At 41.2% G+C, this 19,016-nt stretch overlaps 1 protein-coding gene across 1 annotated transcript in view; it reads right to left on the bottom strand.

Moving 5' to 3' along the window:
• Window positions 1–895: 895 nt before the first annotated feature.
• PHTF1 (putative homeodomain transcription factor 1) overlaps window positions 896–19,016 on the bottom strand; it is a 49,747-nt gene continuing 31,626 nt past the window's right edge. Inside the window, exons 6-19 of the mRNA XM_054564729.1 lie at window positions 16,542–16,698; window positions 15,175–15,309; window positions 13,410–13,566; window positions 12,393–12,566; window positions 12,198–12,287; window positions 10,640–10,852; window positions 8,092–8,220; window positions 7,171–7,443; window positions 6,336–6,467; window positions 5,701–5,787; window positions 3,569–3,724; window positions 2,495–2,590; window positions 1,937–2,062; window positions 896–1,402 (exon numbers count right to left, since the gene is read on the bottom strand). Coding sequence (XP_054420704.1) covers window positions 1,382–1,402; window positions 1,937–2,062; window positions 2,495–2,590; window positions 3,569–3,724; window positions 5,701–5,787; window positions 6,336–6,467; window positions 7,171–7,443; window positions 8,092–8,220; window positions 10,640–10,852; window positions 12,198–12,287; window positions 12,393–12,566; window positions 13,410–13,566; window positions 15,175–15,309; window positions 16,542–16,698 — 1,946 coding nt within the window. The 3' untranslated portion in view covers window positions 896–1,381. The remainder of the gene's footprint in view (window positions 1,403–1,936; window positions 2,063–2,494; window positions 2,591–3,568; window positions 3,725–5,700; window positions 5,788–6,335; window positions 6,468–7,170; window positions 7,444–8,091; window positions 8,221–10,639; window positions 10,853–12,197; window positions 12,288–12,392; window positions 12,567–13,409; window positions 13,567–15,174; window positions 15,310–16,541; window positions 16,699–19,016) is intronic.

Genomic DNA, 19,016 nt, shown 5'->3' with positions numbered 1-19,016 from the left:
AGAACCAAGGGTTTGAAGCCAGAAACATCTCATCTCCATCCCTGGCCTCTTGATAAATTCTTGTTAAGCCTCAAAACTCTTCCTGTATATCTTAATATGTGGAACACTGATTTTGCACAAGTACAGGCATACCTTGGAGATATCACAGGTTCGGTTCCAGACCACCACAATAAAGCGAGAATCACAATGAAGCGAGTTGTGATCTTCTTGCTGGTAGAGGGTCTTGCCTTTGATTTGTTTAAAAAAAAAAAAAAAGCAACATCTGTGAAGTGCAATAAAACAAAATACAATAAAATAAGGTATGCCTGTGTATACTTTTACATGTAATTACCATTTCTAACATTTAAAAGCTCACAAAATCTTATTAAAATGTTCAGGTTTTCAATTTGCCTCAGTAGATGCTTCAAAACAGGTAACTCAATGACTAAGAATTGTATGTTGACTACTAGAGTTTTCATTAACATATGTACATGCCTGTGTGTGCCATCGGGGATATAAAAGGAGACCCCAGGAAGAGACTCCAAGTCATCAAAGGCATAGTGCGGCTCGGTGCGCACGCTCGGACCAACACTGTCTTGAGCGCTGGTCCACTGCATTGCACAGCGGCTAAACCATCGGTGCTTCACTTCGTACTGTGACCGGAGACAGCTCACGTGATCAACATGGACACCACATTGTGGGTGGACATGGTGAGCTCACATACGCTTACGCTTCCCGTGCTGAACGGCTGGCCAATCACACGCATGGCTCCTTTGCCAACAACTGTACAGGTACCAATTTAACCTCCAATTTATTAACTAATTAAAAATGTATCCAGAGTTTAACAGAAACTGTTTAAAAGGTTATTTCTTTTCAGTGACAACAAAGAAAAAGCCTAGAAACTGACATTCTCCAGTAAAGTTCTTTTATTTGAGTTCAACTTAAAATTGATCTCTCTGCTTGAGAGATGAAATTGCCAATTCTATACACTGTAATAGAAAAGTACTCAATTTGCATATTTCCAATAAAGCATATTTGCCTCATGCTTTGGGCTTCTTCCATCGTACCCAAAAGACCATTTTCAATAAGTGTAACTGTCGCAGCATTGAAATGTCCAGAAAAAATTTCCTGAACTAGAAAGTTGTCCTTGTGTTACCATAACTTAGTCTCTAGTCTCCTGACTATTCACATTGTTGGAAACCAGGAAAAACAGGCTTGTCGCGTGCACGCGCAGCTGGAAAAGGGTCGGTTCGTCTGAAAACACCACTGTGAGATCAGGCAGAGAGCAGGCCCCTCCGCGAACGAACGAGCAGCTGGCGTCCCGGTTCTCCAGGCAGCCGGCTCCTTCCGCGACGGCACGTACTGACGCGGCAGGGGAGGGAGTCGGGGCGCGTGCCTCCACTCAGGATTTAATTTTCCATAGCTAAGAAAAAACCACCAAAATAAGTTAGTTTTAATACAAACAAGGTGGGGTTTGTTTATAACCTCACTCACATGACTAGGAACCAAGAACCCTTTAACAAGAAGGAAAACTCTGGCAATAGCAACCGTTAAGACACAGTAGAGAAAAAACCATGATATTTTCAGGGACGAAAAATGACACATTGTAGTTTATGGGTCTGGGTTTTCATTCATTCTGGCTCTGGCCACGTCCCTAGATCAGAGCAAGACCCTCACTCAGCCCACGCTATTAATCTGACATGAGATTCAAACTTGATTTTTTGTGCAATTCGAGAGCACAGTATATTATTGTACTTTTGTCAAAGGAGAACATCTCAGCGAGAGGCCTGGGGACCACCAATCAAAACGCCTTTCTTTACTTCAAGAGCTATTTCTGTGCCCCCCCCCGCCCCCCCCCACACACACACTGAAGAACAAAGGTAATTATTTTGTATAGTAAGACTATACAAAGACTTTAAGACTAAGGCAGATGCTAAGGAGCAGCGGTCACACTCACTCGGATATTAAATCCTAGAAGATCACTTATAACACCTGAGACAGCAGAAAGGATGACTACTCGTGTGATGTTGTAGATTAATGGATTCATTGTCAGCCCATAGAGTCGAAATGGTGTGTCCAGCTCCTACAAAAACGCAAAAGAACCGAGTTGAGACACATGGTTTCTCAGCATCAATGATTCTGGGCTGTTAATTTTAAACGTCAGGTGAGGGTGAGTGCGTGAGGCTATGTCTTTCCTTCACGTTCAACAGCTACCTTCAGAAAAGCTGTGGCTTGCCCACTTTTCCATCAGCTAAGTTTTTAAAGGCGCATTCAGGCAGTATCTTATTTGTGATTTCTTTTTAAATGTTGTTTAAGAAATGTGTCAGACATCACGTATCACCAGAACCTGGGTAACGAATGGGAAATTTTTTCTTATCAAGTCATTAACCCAAACCTATTAAGTTGACATTTTGAACTCAGCCTAGCACCTGTCTGCCACTAGGGTCTTCCCAAAAAAGTAAAGCATTGACTTAATTTAAATGGTAGGAAAAGAGTGTCATAGGATATTACTTACTTTTAACAATTTGGTGGACAGTTTTAGTACATTGTTTACTAGAGTAAGCTGTTCTTTCTTATTTGGCTTTTTTTCCATCTTAAGATATAAATTAATCTGAGGGAAAGGAATAGAGATTGAGGTAAATGTCACAGAAAAAGACACATACACTGCATGAAATCTGGCCGATTTCAAGAGTCATGTTCTCAAGTAAAGCCAATTTTGAAACTCCAGCAGCTATTTCTACGGAGCACGGGTGACGTACCCTACCCCCCACCCCGAACCAGTCCCACCGGGCAGAGACAGTCTATTTAGGGAAGAAAAGAAATGATAAAGCAACTTAAATATCAAAACAATGGAAATTTTACTATTAATTATAATATAACAATGAACATGTAAGCTCCTTGAGTTCAAAAATGGTATCTTGTTCATCTTGCTGTCCCCAAATACTCTAATGTCCTCACTAAACTTTTTTGGAATAAAAGGAGATCGCTGCTTTTGAAAAGTACTAATTCTTTTTTTTCCCCTTATAGAAAGAATTCTCCACTATAATTCTAAGGCAAAAAGTAAAAATAAAGAACTAATGATGCCAAATACTTTTATTTAAAACTTACAGATAAACAACATTTTTTTAATGTTCTACTACTCTGTATTTATAAGAAACATTTCTCAATCTTAATAGCTGTTCACATACTAAAGAGCAAGAATTTTCCAAACACTGAAATGTATTTTATGGCTGATACAGAAGAAATTCAAGGAGCTTATTAAACATACTTAAATGACAAGTATTCTAAAGACCTAACACTGGAGGTAGAATATGAGTAACAGTATGTTCCGTTCCCATCAATAAAAAAACCTTTGCAGTGTACAAAGTACTTTCAATCCATTAAATCGTAATTCTTACGATCTTGGGAATAGGTGAGGAAGCCACTATGCTCATTTTAGAAGAAAGAGACAATTACATAGTAACAAAGTGACTTGTAAGGTCATATGGCTAGAAAGTGATAGGCCCTCAACTCAACCCTGAATCTTCTGCATAAATCCCATTATGCCACCTCTAACCACTGAACCAAACCGGCAGGGACATTTCAGTACCTGTTCAGTAAGTAATATGGAAACATTGCTGTATTTCTTATTGGTTTCAGACCCCAGTGAGACCAGGCGTAGTAAGAAAAGGAGTAAAGCTGTTTCCCAGATCAAAAGCTCCCAATTATAAGCATCATTCAGGAAAGTTTTATGTCCTTGGAGAACCTATACAAAGACCAAAAAGAAGTTTTTCATTTGTCTTAAAATTTATAATTACTCCTTTATGTCAGCTATTTAAAAACATTGACACGATAGCAATATTTTAATACTCAAAGCACAAGAGTTTAAACTCATAAGCTATTATGTATTTAATCGGTCATCATGTATTACTCTACATCCACTTGTTTTCCTTTGCATGAAAGACAGCAAGCGTTCTGAAGTAACAAAGGAAGACAACATAATTCAATAAGCAAAATAAAATACCAATGCATTTCTAGCCTCTTAAAACACGAGTGTGCCCTCTCAAAAAATAACGGTGACCATTTTCCAAAGTACTAAATTTGCCTATGACTAGTAGAGTTTCCGAAAACACGTGGCCCATCTCACTGGGATAACCAGAAAATCCTGGGAACAAGTTCTTACTCCACTTTAGGATCTGAATAACAGCAGCAGCAGCCACCAGTTACCAAATTTTATGGGACAAGTTTTCTGGTAAAACTTTCCTTTTTTTTTTTCCCCCCAATTTCTTTGCTGTTGATTCAAAAGCAAAGAAATTTACTCATGCAAGTCCAAGGCAAAATGGAATTTATTGAAAAATACACAGAGAATGCTCACAGAGACCAAAGGTAGGCCTTTTGAAAAAACCGGAAGTCACCAAGCAGCTGCCCTCTCCCCGGGGCTGTTTGGGCTCCCACCTCCACTCCTCTTAGCTAATTCCATTTCCTTCCAAGAGCATTGTTTACTGCTCCCCCTAACTTTGGCTTGTTCCAGGCCTGGTGTGTCCCAGCATTCTGCTGGCCCCACTGATCCCTACTGACCTTTCTTCTCCAAAGTCCACCGCTGATATCTCAGATTTTCAGTTCTAATTTCCAAAAGAGGGAATTTGTTTAGCTTAGTCAGGGTCAGTTATTCAGCCCTGCCAATCAGTAATAACAAAGGGAGGGAAGTAACAACTAGTAGCAACCTAGGCCTACCTCTTTCAGCACATGATACAATTTTCTGTGCAGCAATAGATAACTAATACACAAACCACAGACAAACTGCTATGAAGCCAAAGACAAAGAAAAGCTCTTAAAGCCAGCCACAGGAAAAGAACATTACTTTTAAAAGAGCAGCCATAAGAATAACAATTGACTTTTCAAGATAAACTATGGAAATCAGAAGGTAATAGAATCCTTCAAGTGCTGAAAGTAACTGGCAACCTAGAAATCTATACCCAGTAACAATAGCCTTCAAACATGAAAGTGACAAAAGATATTTTCAAACAAAAACTGAGAGAATTCACCACCATCACATTCTTAAATAGAAGGAAAATAATCCAGAGAAAAACAGAGAAATACAAGAACTACTGAAAAGCAACATAAAGGGTTAATATGTAGATAAATATAAATTACTCTAAAATACATTAATAACCACATCTTGTGGGTTTAAGAAGTATGTAAAAGTTAAATGAAGGGCACCAATAACACAAAGTGTTGATTGAAGATTTAATAAAACTGGCCATATGTTGGATAATAAAGCCAGCCTCTTAAAAATATTGAAAGGACTGAAAACATTCAAAGTATGTTTTCTAACCACAGTAGAATTAAGTTTAAACTCAATAAATGGGAAAGTACAAGACAAGCCTATGACTTCTTGTAATAAAGAAAGCACAGAAGTGCCAAAAGGAGGAAGAGGAAGAGGAGGAGGAGGCGGCGAGGGAAGAGGTGATACAGGGACCCGTCAAAAGGACACAGGAAGGATCAGGGTCTCCCACTGGCTAACATCTGCCACCATGATTGTGTGATAGCTTTATCAGTCAAAAATTACCAGCTAAAATGAGAATGATCTTGGAGTCTTAAAGGACTTCTAAAATACCTTTATTGGCATTACAAAAGTTAGGAAAAGTAATAGGAATTCAAAAGAGCCAAAGAAATTTAGACCCATTAAAAATGCATATACTTAAATGCGGTAAATTGGTCCAAACAGATATGAAATGTTACCTGGGCACAACAGATGAAAGCAATGGAAAGTGTCAGCAAGAAGACTGAGGAAACCACCACGTCAACGGAGCGCTGTGGCCCCCGTCTCTGTGGAGAGAGACACACAGGTTCACGCGTTAGGTCACCGTTAGAGACAGCAATGTTCCTCACATCATGAACACACTGAATTTCACTACATTAATTGTTTTTGTTTTTTCTTTTGTCTTTCTACATTAATGTTAAATAGTTGTACAAAGTTTCTGGCATAAGATTTTAACCCCAACTGACAGGACTTCAACACCAACTTTAATGAAGCACTGGAATCCATGCTGTTCCAAATTAAGAGCATGACTGACTCACTAACATATTTTCAGTTAGAATATTTCCCAGAAATGTCAGGAAAAGATACAATATTCAATCTCCTGCTCTGCTCTAAGAATTTAACTTCTCTTTTCCCTTTCTAAGCTCTTACCTGGCAACCTCTGCCAGCCTGCAGCTGTATGGCTCCCAGGCCGGCGTGTGGTGAGGCGCCAGCCACAGGCACTACCCCTCCAGACACGGGCCTACACTGCCTACTGCTTGGCTGCCAGAGATTTCAGTGGGCAGTTTTCTGCATATTCTTGCATATATTCTACTGTCAATCAAATAGAACTCACCTTTAGAAAGGAACGCAGTGATAACCATATCTTGATGTTCTCTACTTTTTTAAGTCTGAAATGAGGTATTTCATATTTTCTAGCTTTTCTGGCAGAAGTAATATGGCTGAAGAGTTTTGCAAATAAAAATCTCTAGAGAAGGTTAGGAAAAATAAAAATCACAAAGTGAAATGTACATATGTGTCTCTGTGTATTTATATATTTGCAAAGAATATCCCCAGCGTATAAAAATTGTCAAAAGGATGAAATTCTAATCAGTGATCCCTAAGACAAACTTTGTTAATAGTTCATTATCCTGTTGCTCCCAAATTACATGATATAGTAACCTACTTTTTCACAGTATGCCACACTCTCGACATTTTCATAGAATGTTCTTTGGAAACCTTTGTGAATCCCTAACTTCAAAAACAAATGTTTTTACAGAAATCTGGTTTTTCCCAAATTATATTTCCATTCCTAACTCTTACCAAATTTCAATCATTTTAATTCTCACTTCACCATTTTTTGCAGTCATTTTGCTCTGAGAAATCACTACATGCACTGCAAGTGAAAACCAGCCAAGTCACGTTGAGGCACGGGTGCTAAGCAGTCGGCGAGGCTTGCTCACTGGCCAAGCTGCTCACTCTTGCCCATGGGCTCAGCAAAATTTCAGATTATAAGAAAGCATTGTGAATAATCAATATCACAAACATTAAACTCACAAATACTAAATTTCCACTTATTCATCCTTCATGGCACACGTTAGCTTTTGGAGAAAGCACAAATCAAGAGAGCAAAAATAATTCAATGAAGCAGATATAAAAGCAGAGGTAAGAAATTTTAATCTTCTACTCACCTGTTTATACGTTCTCTCTGCCACACACATCATGAAAAAAAACATCCACGTAAGACACAATCGTTCGAAAAAATTAATTACAGACAAAATAATAATAGGAGTAACCGGTGGTGCCCCACAAAAGAGAGTCAAGACCTCCTCGGTTGAAATGGACTTCAGCTGGTCAAGGCTCTTCTCACGGAAAAGTCGATGTAAAAAAGGAAAAAATGCTAACCCGATGGTGACGACATTTCCCAGCATCTGATAACCTACTCCTTGCTGATATGCATTAACCTAGGAATTAATTCAGAATGTCCAACATTATTGGATAGCTGAATGGAGTTATGTAGCAGCTTTATCTAATTGCACTTAAATTATTAAAAACAATCTTTAAATATACAAATAAAAAGTACAAGTACAAATAAAAATGATGTATAGATTTATGGCTTTTAGATCTTATTAAAAATTAAGCTTACAAAGGATAAGGAGTATTTGTAGTGTACCTGAACAATTTGTTCATGCTCATTGAGACCTCTGTAACAATAACCAAAAAATACGACCACCTAAAGTCTCTGACTATAAAATTAAAAATACAGCCTTGGCTGGTGTAGCTCAGTTGGCTAGATAGAGTGCTGTCCCACAAATCAAAAGGTTGCAGGTTCGATTCCAGGTCAGGGTACGTGCCTAGGTTGTGGGTTCAGTTCCCAGTTGGGGTGCGTGCAAGAAGCAATCGATCGATGTTTCTTTCTCACATCGATGTTTCTCTCCCTCTTTTTCTCCCTCCCTTCCCCTCACTCTGAAATCAATAAAATTTTAAAAATATAATTAAAAACAAATTTTTGTTTCAAAAGCCGAGTCAGTGTTTATTAGGTTCTATGAAATTGCTGCTGGTCACTGAATAGATTTTTTTGAAAAATCCAAAACAACACTATTACATCTTACCCTGCTCATGATGATACCACTTATTTCTAACACAGACATATCCATCTTTTTGCACTCGTTTCCTTCCCAGATTATTGCACTAACTCGATCAGAGGCAGGGCTTGAGTTCTGAAGCCAGAATAAGTGGTTCTGAGAAGAAAAACAACACTGTTTCTACCCACAGCTTTCTTTCCTCCATTAGACCCCCCCGCCCCGTCACCCAGCTCCCAGGCTCCCTCAGCCCCGGTCGGCCGCGCATCTTTCTATTCCCTCCCCAGCAAAGCTCCGCGCTCCAATCTCCACCTCGATGATGCTGACCTCTGGCTCCTTTTCCTTCCCTACGCCATTTTCCTCCCGGAGAAAAGCTAGGTGACTCCTACAGTGACAGCGCCCCACCATCTCCAACCCTGCTTCCCTCGCTACGCACGGAAGGGGGGAGGAGGTTGGTGTGCTCATCAGGTATTAAGGAGGAAAGTATTACTCAACTAACGCAGCACTAGAGGGGTAGTAGGAAGTTAGTTATGAGAGGTGCTTAACAGGCCTGAGCTATCACATGTGTAACTGCAGAGGGAAGCCTTTCTCCATTCTAATCAGGACACAGAAAAGCAGAGAAAGCTCACGAAGAGCTGGTCGCAGTGAACACGGCCCCCATTCTCCTCTGCCACTGCATGTCTTGTGCTTCAAGTAGCAAGTAGCCCAAGTGCCACCCCACCCGCATGGCCCTCTCTGACCACCACGAGCCTCACCTTGCCTCCTCTGAAATTAAAATCCTTAGAGCCTATATCAGACAAATTAACACCTAAATTATGTGCTGCATTTTTAGTGTCCTTCAATAATTTCCCATAGAGTAATCTGATCACAAACTGGAATATAACTTTCTGATAAAGATCTGCTATCATGGATACTCTTTCTACCACAATGCTTAGCATATACCGATGAGCATTCATTGATTTGGCTGTTGAGTTGGAAAAAACTTACTAAGCACCTACTCTGTAACATGCAGAATGGATACAATGGTGGCCAAGACAGATGTGGTGCTTGGCATGAAGGAGCATGCGCCTGAGGAATGGTCAGAGATGAGACTGTCTCAGGCCGAGGAAAGGAAAAGGAGCGAATAATCCAGGAGGGAATAAAAGCAAAGGGAGCGGCGATCTGCAATGTCGTTCGGGCCGCAGGGTGGAAAGTGAAGGGGAGCAAGCCCAGGGACGCTGTGGTGGCGTTGGAGGGCACGAAGCAGCGAGGACACTGGGGGACAGACTCAGATGACATACTGCAGAATCAAGAGGAAGCAGTGACCAGCGAGAAGCGTGGTGAAGAGGGCAAGCCACGAGTCCCCATGGTCTCTGCCTGGGTGGTGAGCGGTGGCATCCAGAGATACAGGGACGAAAAAGGACAGGTGAGGGGTGGGGACTGGGACGTGAGGAGTTCCATCTGAGACGCAGGGTTCTCTTATCTAATTATTTTTACATACGCCTTAAAATTACACTGCAAATCCCAAACGTGCAAAGGAGGTCGAGATCATCACGCTCTGCGTAACTCCTGAGGACTCATGTAATTTAGATGAATCCTCAGATGAATGTAAAGAATATTTAGATTCAAACTTTGGTAGCAAAATTGGAGGAAGAAGCTTCAAACCTTAATAAGAAAATGGATGCTATTTGTGGGTAGTTTTAAAAAATTGTATACATTTAGTAAAGCAGGATTTTTTTCATAAAAATATCCTGGAATCAAGAAAACCCAATAATTAAACAGTTGTATATCCATCATCCACTATTTCTAAGTCACTGTGGAACTATTTAGCCTAAAGAACAAAAAACTAAGAAGTGTGACCACTGCCAAACATCGGAAAGGCTGACTGGATGATTAAGCAAAGTCCTTACATCTGTCCAGCAGGGAAACAGCTGATGAAATATCATCACTCCTGCTCCAGGAGCTCTGAAGCAGAGGCTTGACTATCGCTAATGGGGATATAAATAGCACTGCTAACATTTACAGGGCACGTACTCCTCGCATTGTGCTAAGTGTTTCATATTATCCGCATTAGCCACGTCGCAATATTCCGAAGCAGCAGAGACTATCATTACCATGGGGTGAACGGAAAAAAATTCTACAGGTGTAGGATGATTCCTACGTCGGCTGGAATGCTGAAATACCTCTTAAGGAATCTCCAATTCTAGCCTATCCAGTTTTATGATATTAATAGAAAACCTAAAATTAAAAGCATCAATTGGTTTGTACATTATTAGAGAAGCAAGCAATGCCACCTCATAGTAATTCATATACAATAATGTGATGTCTCTAAAATAGACTGAGGTTGATGTACCATTCAAACAACCCTACTCATATAAAAGAAAAAGTATGAAGAAAAATTTGGGTTAGGGCAACTCTAGAGTACTCCCCCCTGAGTTCTAATCCCAACATCTATGCTCAATTTCCTTATCTCTAAATTAGGGGTATTAATAGCATCTCCGTAAAAGGATTATTAGAAAGTTAAGTGAGATACTGCAGTGCCTGGCGCAGGATAAGCACACAATAGCCCTTCGCTATTATTGCCATCGCCGTTACAGACCTGCTGGAAAACATCCTCTTTGGGGTCACGTTTGGTCCCTGAGGGAAGGGTGCTCACATGGTCCCCCTCACTGTCGCTGGTGACAGACGACCTGCACTCTGGGCCATGCAGCAGGTCATCCCACAACATATCCTCCGTCTCCGAGTCATGGCGGGTGCTTTCTGAGTCTCTTCTCGACACATTGAGGCTTCGAGAGCCACCAGATCTGGAACCCTTTAAAGGGCAACAACAAAAAATTTTGTTTCACTCATTTTTTTAGAAACAGTTCTGTATCTGAAATAAAATTAAAACACGGTATCTATGGCAGTGGCTGGCAGGCTTTCGTAAGTCAATTGCCGCATAGTCATTTGTTCGCAAGGCTTCACTTAATACCTAAATGTTAAACTCTGACGACTCGAACAAGCAGGGCTTTAAAACAGCTCCCTCAGGATCACTTTGTAAGCCACACAGATGTCTAATTACCACGCTGTGCATCGGAAACTAATGTAGTACTGAATGTCAGCTGTAATTGACATTTTAAAGAAGTTTTTCTAAAGTCAGAAAAAGAATGTGTCAGCATGTATATACATGATAGGCAGATGGAGACAAATCGATAGACAAAAGGACTCCCTCTAAGAAGTCACTGCCAACGCAGGTGCCCCGGACTGGGCTGGCTCCGGCAGGCCCGTGCCGAGGGCCGCCCCCGAGAGCGGGCCCGCCGAGCCTCTGACCGGCCCGAGGTTTCTCTTCTCTCGACACTGTGACCGTGGCGGTAGAGCTGGTCATGGGCAGGGGCCCAGGCACGCACGGCTCATCGGCCAGAGAAACGGGGGGACCACGCGGCTCTCCTGCACCGCAAACATAAGAGTGAAAGTTCTCCCATGACCCTGACTGCCTTGCCGCTCGAAACAAAAACCACACCACGGCCACCTGCTCTGCTCGCCTCCGAACCCTAACACCCCACACGCGCCACACGCCTGCCGGCTCCCACCATGCGATTTCCCGCTCCCATCTCTCTGGGGCCTTCCCCAAAGCCTGTCCTCATCAGATTTAAGCTCCTTATTTCAAGTGAATATTAAGCAAGCTTCTCATGATTTGAGGACTGACTGACCTCTTTCTAAGCATCACCTGTGACACTTTTAGGATTAGGTCAAAATGGCGGGATGGGTAGGTAAAGGGTAAAGACAGCCAAACACATGGTGACGGAAGATGATCTGACTTCGGGCGGTGGGTACACAGCGCGATACACTGATCGTGCAGCGTAGTGCGCACACTCAAAACCTACATTATCTCATTAGCCAACGTCACCCCAATGATTTTAATTTAAAAATAAGGTAAAATAAAATAAAATAAATAATAATAAACAAAAAATGATGAGGTCCAATGAAAAGAGCTCTTTCTCTTTCCGGGGATGAGCAGTCATATAGAAGCTGTTAGACAGATGGACAGAGAGTCAAGAGGTAAGGCAGGGCAGGCCAATATAAACACCACTTGGGGACAGTTAATCAAAAAGGAATGGATGAAGCTATCACACTTGAGGCTACGCCTTGAACAGTGATGTCCCGACAGGACGCGTTACCTGACTGAAGGCTGCTGATTCAAATTCTGACTCGGCCAGACTATCTGAGTCCCGCATAGCGTGACACCACTTGGGAGCAGTTTTCGTTACCTGCCAAAAGTCAAGCCAATGAACAATAGCAAAACGTGGTAAACACTATGTAACAATTCGATGATTTAGAAGCTAATGCCTAGATTTTTACAAACCAAAAGTTACCTGAGAGTTGATGTGCCTTGGAAGTACTGATTTTCTATTCTTGACCTCACAGCCATTGTCACTGGAGGCCCCCTCCACGCTCCGACGCAGTATCATCATCTGTGTCCGGGCTTCGCCATCTTCCTCGCTCGACAGATCCTCTGACATCCCGTTCCCCACCCGCCTGAAAGCCTCCTACAACGAGAACAGCAATTCCTTCACAGGAGACAGCCCCGAACGCTCTTGCAGGCTGCACGTGTGAAAACGAAAAAGCATGTAAACTCTCGGAAGCAGTCAAATTCAACTACACCAAACTGAACAAACCTACACAGCGCTTGATATCAATAAAGAAAACTATTGCTCTTGAGACAAAATAGCCTTAATGCTGGGGCAGCGCTATGCAGTGGGCAGAGGTGCAGGCACGAGTCAGGCTCTGAGTCTGAGTCACAAGCCAGGTGAGTATCTTTCGGGGGCTCAGTTTCCTCATCTGAAAAGCAATATTAAAAGCACCTGTGTCACGGACTTGTTGAAAACAATGAAATGCGTTCCTACATGTAAAGACTTAGAATAGTGCCCAGGCATACTATTAACACTCAAAAATACTAGCTATTTTTGTAATTACCGAATGCCACAGTTTAACAAATGAGAAAAAAATTGTCAAGACTATAAAGGAATGTAGTTTGTTTTAGACACAGAGCAGAACACCTGTCCCTAAACCTAGAAAACAGTGTCCGAAACCTCACCTCTCTGGACCATGACACAGCCATAAATGACATCTCCCGGCCCTACCGCTACAGCTGGCTCAGCAGCAGACGCAGTAACAACCTCTAGTCCTAGAAACTGGAAGAATAAGCTGCAGTCTTCATATGACCATTTCCCTTTCATGTCCTGTGGGTTTACATGTCTCTAATTTATTAAAACAAATTAGACAAGCCCACTGGCATCTATTTCATATCTCTAGCAGGGTCTAAGAAGGGAAAATTTTACACAGGAAAGAAGAAATTTTGTTGTATTTATTTATACCCATCAAAATCTTACCCTACGGCACTTTTCTCCATCTGAAAACTTTGCTTTCTCCGTCGTTTGGCACATTTTAATGTCTGGTCGACACTGTCTCTTCTTAATGATAGGACGCAGGGAACTTGTGTCATTGTCGATTTCAGTCCCTTTGTTACATATTTTTACTCTTTTAACCCTATTTTTTTTTAAAGGAGAAAAAGATTACTGACTAGCATTCTGAAATTCACATCTTCCATGAAATCATTTTTTTCCTGAGGAGTACAATATATGAGGGGGTGACCCCTAAAAACTGGAATTTATTTATTAAAAAGTTATCTTTATATGTTTAAACTTCAGTCACCTTCACAGTACTCTCCCTTTGATGCAATACACGTTCTGAGACATTTTTCCCACTGCTCAAAACAGTTTTTGAACATGTCAATTTTAAAGTCATATTACTCCGAAAATCCAGAAAACTCAGAAATCTTTTTTTTTTTTTTTTTTTTTTTTTTTACTTCACGCTTGCTAAGGGTATAGAAAGGAAGAATAAAGTTATCTCTGGTCTCCAAAGACTCAGGTCAGTTCACTGAAAGGAAGCCTGCACTTCCCAGCTTTGCAAGGAAGCAGGTTCGCAGTCTTCTCCACTTCCCCCGCAAACACAGTGCCAAGCCCCACCTCAGTTCGCCTGTTTGTGCCACTTTGTAGAATGTCCTCCCCTCTCCTGTCCCTCAGAGCCCGACAGCTCTCGGCTCCCGCATGACCCCTGCTGATGACTTCACTCCAGAACCCTCGCTGCGCCTGCCAGACTGCAGGCCCTCTGATCTGCATGTGATCTTTATCCTGTGTGTACACTGCTGGGACTGCACCCACCGGCTGCTTCCTAATTAGATTTAAAATCACTGAGAGTGGGGACGCCCGGTGCCTGGCACCATCTTCAGTGCGAAGAACTCACACCCATCAACCTTGGAGTGGAAACATATCTTTGGGAAAATATGTGAACATATTTCATCTTCAAAAAAGTGACTGTGGAGCCCTGGTTGGTGCAGCTCAGTGGAGTGAGCACTGGCCTGCGAACCAAAGGGTCACCGGCTCGATTCCCAGTCCGGGCACGTGCCTGGGTTGCAGGCCAGGTCCCCTGTAGGGGGTGCGTGAGAGGCAACCATACAATGATGTTTCTCTCCTTCTTTTTCTCCCTCCCTTCTCCTCTATCTAAAAATAAATAAATAACATCTCTCAAAAAAAAAGTAACTGTGAAAGAACTTTATCTTTGAGTCATACTCACTATTATATGACAAATGAGTCTTTCTTGGAATCGTGTGAGTGCTGTCACAGGCTGCAAATCTTGAAGGAGGGAGGGTGTCTCGGAGCAACTTCCCTTTCTGTCCCAAATGCCACCCACACCAGTCTCCCATCCTGCAACCCATCTCTAAGGTGGCATCAGCTTTTACACTGAACAATAACTCATCTTTTTCAAGCCCTTCTCTCTCTCATGATGTTGGCTCCCATGGCTTAAGATATTTACCCTTTCAGAGTACTTAGATTTCTGCAACCTTGTCATCTAAACAACCATTAAAGATCACACAGAATGAAACATTGACGGTAGGTTACTGCATTTACAGGTAACATGCCAGTGGGGACATGTTGAATAAACAATTCATTCTAGAGCCTTTAAAAAAAAAATCAAATACCCTGCAATGATAACGTGCTTGCACTAGGTGTTCCTACGGCCCAATCAGACTATACACTACATAAGCACTCATGTGAATACAAAACTGAGCAACAGTTCCAGTGTAAAACTCCCCACCTGTTGCCGAAGAGAGTCCCCCAGAAACTGCTAAGGAAGCGCGCAGGCCCCACTGCTCCTACGCCTTTGGCTTTATCAGCGGAGTTATTTCCATTTTCTCGGCTCCCGTCACCATTCACAGTTTTACGTAATTTTCTATTTAAAAAAAAAAAAACATTTCAACAACTTCAGATTAAGAACTTTTCTATTTTTGCCCAAAACATCCCCTCCAGAAAATTATACTAACAGGCTACCACCTGCAATTAGGTATAGTGAGCTTCATACAATGAGGATAAATTTGCAGGAATATTTCTGACTAAAGGGCAAAAACAGGTTCCAAATCAAAGACCTGTGCTATCATGTTGTTCAATCATTAAAGAAACAGAACTGCTATTCAAAAAAGTTACTGGGAGGAAAATTTTTACATGTGTGACTAAGAGTCGTTTCAGATACCACTAGTAAAAGGAACAATTCTTTTAAATACAAATGTCAGAAATCTACCCTTTTGGCACATTTAATCAGGAAGACACAAAATAATAACTCATCACCTGGCATTGATATCCTATGCAGTTAAAAAGATACTTCATATAAATACCACCAAGACACAGCACAATGCTGGATTCTCTTGGCAAACATTAAATGAATTGAACTGAACTTTCAAGAAATCTTTTGGGAAAAGAAGTTGGCTTTAAAAATAATACTCAAAAATAAGAATAAGTATGTTGAAATTTATTGCACCAGGTGAAGCAAATCTTATTTAGTAACTGCTTAAGGGAACAAAAATCTGCAGATACTGAGGAAAAATAAAACCACATATACCTAAGAAATCATTAACAATTTCAAAACCCACACATAGCACACAACCAATAACAACATTACATGAAGTCAATGTGTAGAAAAGCCAAATCAATCTTTATTGAAAGTTTAGAACACTTAGAAATTCATCCTTATTATGCACTACTGAAAAAAAGGTAGAATTTTTAGTAGGATAAACCCAATGTACAAAGATCCTTGTTTATAGTGAATTTTCACCAAATTTCTATTAACATTGAATTTTGAAGAATACTTTTTCAAAATTGATATTTGATAAATTTTAATAGAGAACAATATAGAACTACTACAGGAATTTCCTTTTAAGCAACTGTACGAAATGACAAAATCCCGCCTGGGATTAAAAGTTCATGACAGGTTTCTCATCTCATAAAAAGTTTCTGAGCATTAGAGAGAAAAGTGAAAAGCAAACCATTCATTTTTTATTTTTAGCCAAAAAATAATAAAAAAATATGCAAATCAAAAGATTTTTTTCATTATATGAATCAAAGATTTTTCAATATGTCCGATGCCTCTCGCGGAAAAGGCGCAGCTGCAAGTGAGCGCGCTCATCTCACCGTCTCCTGCGGCTCCCGTTGCCGCCCGACGGCCGCGCAATCTGAGCAGACACGATCTGACAGTGGACGGTTCCCATCAGCAGCATAAGGCACAGGGGTCCAAGCACTTCGCTCACATTCACAATGGGCATCATGAAATACAGCACGAGCGCTATGACTGAAACGAAGAGGTTTCAAGATCTAAGACAGTAGGGGTCACCTTTAAAACCAGTTCTAGCAATTACACCAATCAGTTCTACCAAAAAGCTATCATTTTAAAAAGTACACAAGTAAAAGCACATAATGTCCTACAATACACACTGCCTGCACGTTAGCCACGTAAAAACCCGGAGCCTTCTCTGTTTGGGAATAACCAAACAGACTGATGGTGCGGGGTTTGTAGTCAGACAGAGTCCCTGGATGCGTGAAAAAGCTAACATATATAATTTATCTCAATGTGAAAGTCTTCAATAACATTCACGTGGAAAAAATACTTATCTTTCCCCTTACAAGTGACCAAAAAGAAATGCATATTAAAGGAGCAAATATTTTTTGTATATCAAATTAAGTAACAATTTATTAAATTATAATAATGTCAGTAAGAGTAAGGTAAAACAGGAACTCTTGTCTACTCTTTCCCAAAAAAATCATGTCCCCAGCAATTTCATTATACAGGGCGGGCAAAAGTAGGTTTACAGTCGTTCATTTGGAAGATTATAATACAGTAATTAACCCATAATAATACAAGAATAAACTCTGTTTCTCATACTCACAACTATACACATACTTTTGCCCCACCCTGTGTGTGCTAAAATCCTTAAAATGTTGGCACTCTGGCCTGTTCATTCTGTTTCGAATAACAAATGCTGAAGAAATAATATAAAATGTGGAAGATTTTGTTCGTGACGTCAGTATTAAGAGAAAAAGATCAGAAACAACCTAGCTACTGACAACTTGGAAACAGTTATGTAAATTATGGATCTGTACTATTTTATATACTGGAATATTAAGCAACTATAAAAAGTTTATGGTAAATCCATATGATAGACTTACAAAGACATTAAGTAAGTTTTAAATGATATTCCCATATAATGGATTATACAGCCATTAAAATGACAGTTATGAAGACTTAATTACCATTAAATAAAGTGTAAAATTCAGTCCCATATTTACACTAAGCACACTCGGTAGCCACCCGTGGCTAAGGGGCGCGTCACTGCAGCCGCAGTTGCAGACACAGAATTTCCGTCATCATAGAGCTGCTACTGGATGGCACTGTCACAACTTTAAAAATTAAACTTATAGATTTGTAAATTCCTGCATCAAGTTTTCATTCAACTGAAAACAACCAATGCAAAGAAAACACAAGTCTCCCTAAATCCCCTACCCAACCGGACCTTGATGACTCTGTGCCGACTCGCGTCTTTTTGCGCAGGTAGATCCCCAGTGCGCACGGCCCACTTTCAGAAAGTGCTCCTGGTAGGCAACGGTGATGCGGTGGCACAGGGGACACACGGGGTCCCGGCACATGGCGAGGAGAGGTACAACGTCGGGTCACGACGTGTAATAGGGAAATTAAAAGAGCTTCCCGTGACAGCAACTGAGGCATAGCGGGACGCTGTCCAAAGCAAAGGGAGGGACGGCCTCTCCATGAAGACTACATCTTTCATCAGAACTGAGAATTTAAAGATGAGAAGAAAGACAGCCATGGGAAAAGCTTTAAGATTGTTTCAACAGAGAGAAAAGCCGTGTGTGAGGAACAGAAAAAATGGGTGAATGCCTAGTGAGTGCAGAGGACAGGGGCAAGGCGTGACCTCCGAGCGCCAAGCAGGGGACGGGTCACACAGCGCACTGCAGGCCCCGGTAAAAAGTTTCAATTTTATTCCATAGGAAATGAGAAGTCACTAAAGGGTTTTAAGCAGGAACATGACATAATATGGTTCCTGTCCTAAAGGATTTCTCTAAGTGCTGTGAAAAGAATGGTTGGAAGAAAGGAGACTCAGAGAAGATGCTAGTCCAATGGTCTGAGCAAAGGGACGCGGGGGCTGTGGGCGGTGACGGAGGCTGGAGGCGGGCAAACAGAGCCAAGGCATGCGTTGGAAGTCAAACTCACAGGCCCAATGTGAGGGTCGATAGCAGGGAATAACAGAAAGGCAAACTGAGTGGTTGATGAGATGATTTAAATGAAATCTGGGAAGTCCTAAAAAGAAGCAAGCTCGTACCTAAATAAATAAATAAATAAATGAAAGGGGGAAAAAAGTTCGCGAAAAAAAATACAGAGTTCCATTCTGGATATGACTAAGTTGAAGATATTTATTGAACCTCTGTGGAAATGTCAAGCAAGTGATTGCATTTACAAGTCTGAAGTTCAGCAGAGAGATCTGGCCTGAAGATACACATTTGAGGGTCATCAGGATATCAATTATATTTAAAGCAATGGGACTTGATGAAAATACCTAGAGAAGGGAAGGGAATCCGGGATCCACCCCTGAGGCA

The sequence above is a fragment of the Pteronotus mesoamericanus genome, unplaced genomic scaffold (genome assembly GCF_021234165.1).
Source record: "Pteronotus mesoamericanus isolate MK-2021 breed Mesoamerican mustached bat unplaced genomic scaffold, CSHL_Meso_final scaffold_99, whole genome shotgun sequence".
NCBI lineage: Eukaryota > Metazoa > Chordata > Mammalia > Chiroptera > Mormoopidae > Pteronotus > Pteronotus mesoamericanus.
Note: the sequence above shows the minus strand (reverse complement) of the source record. Positions and strands in the feature narration are given on the sequence as shown.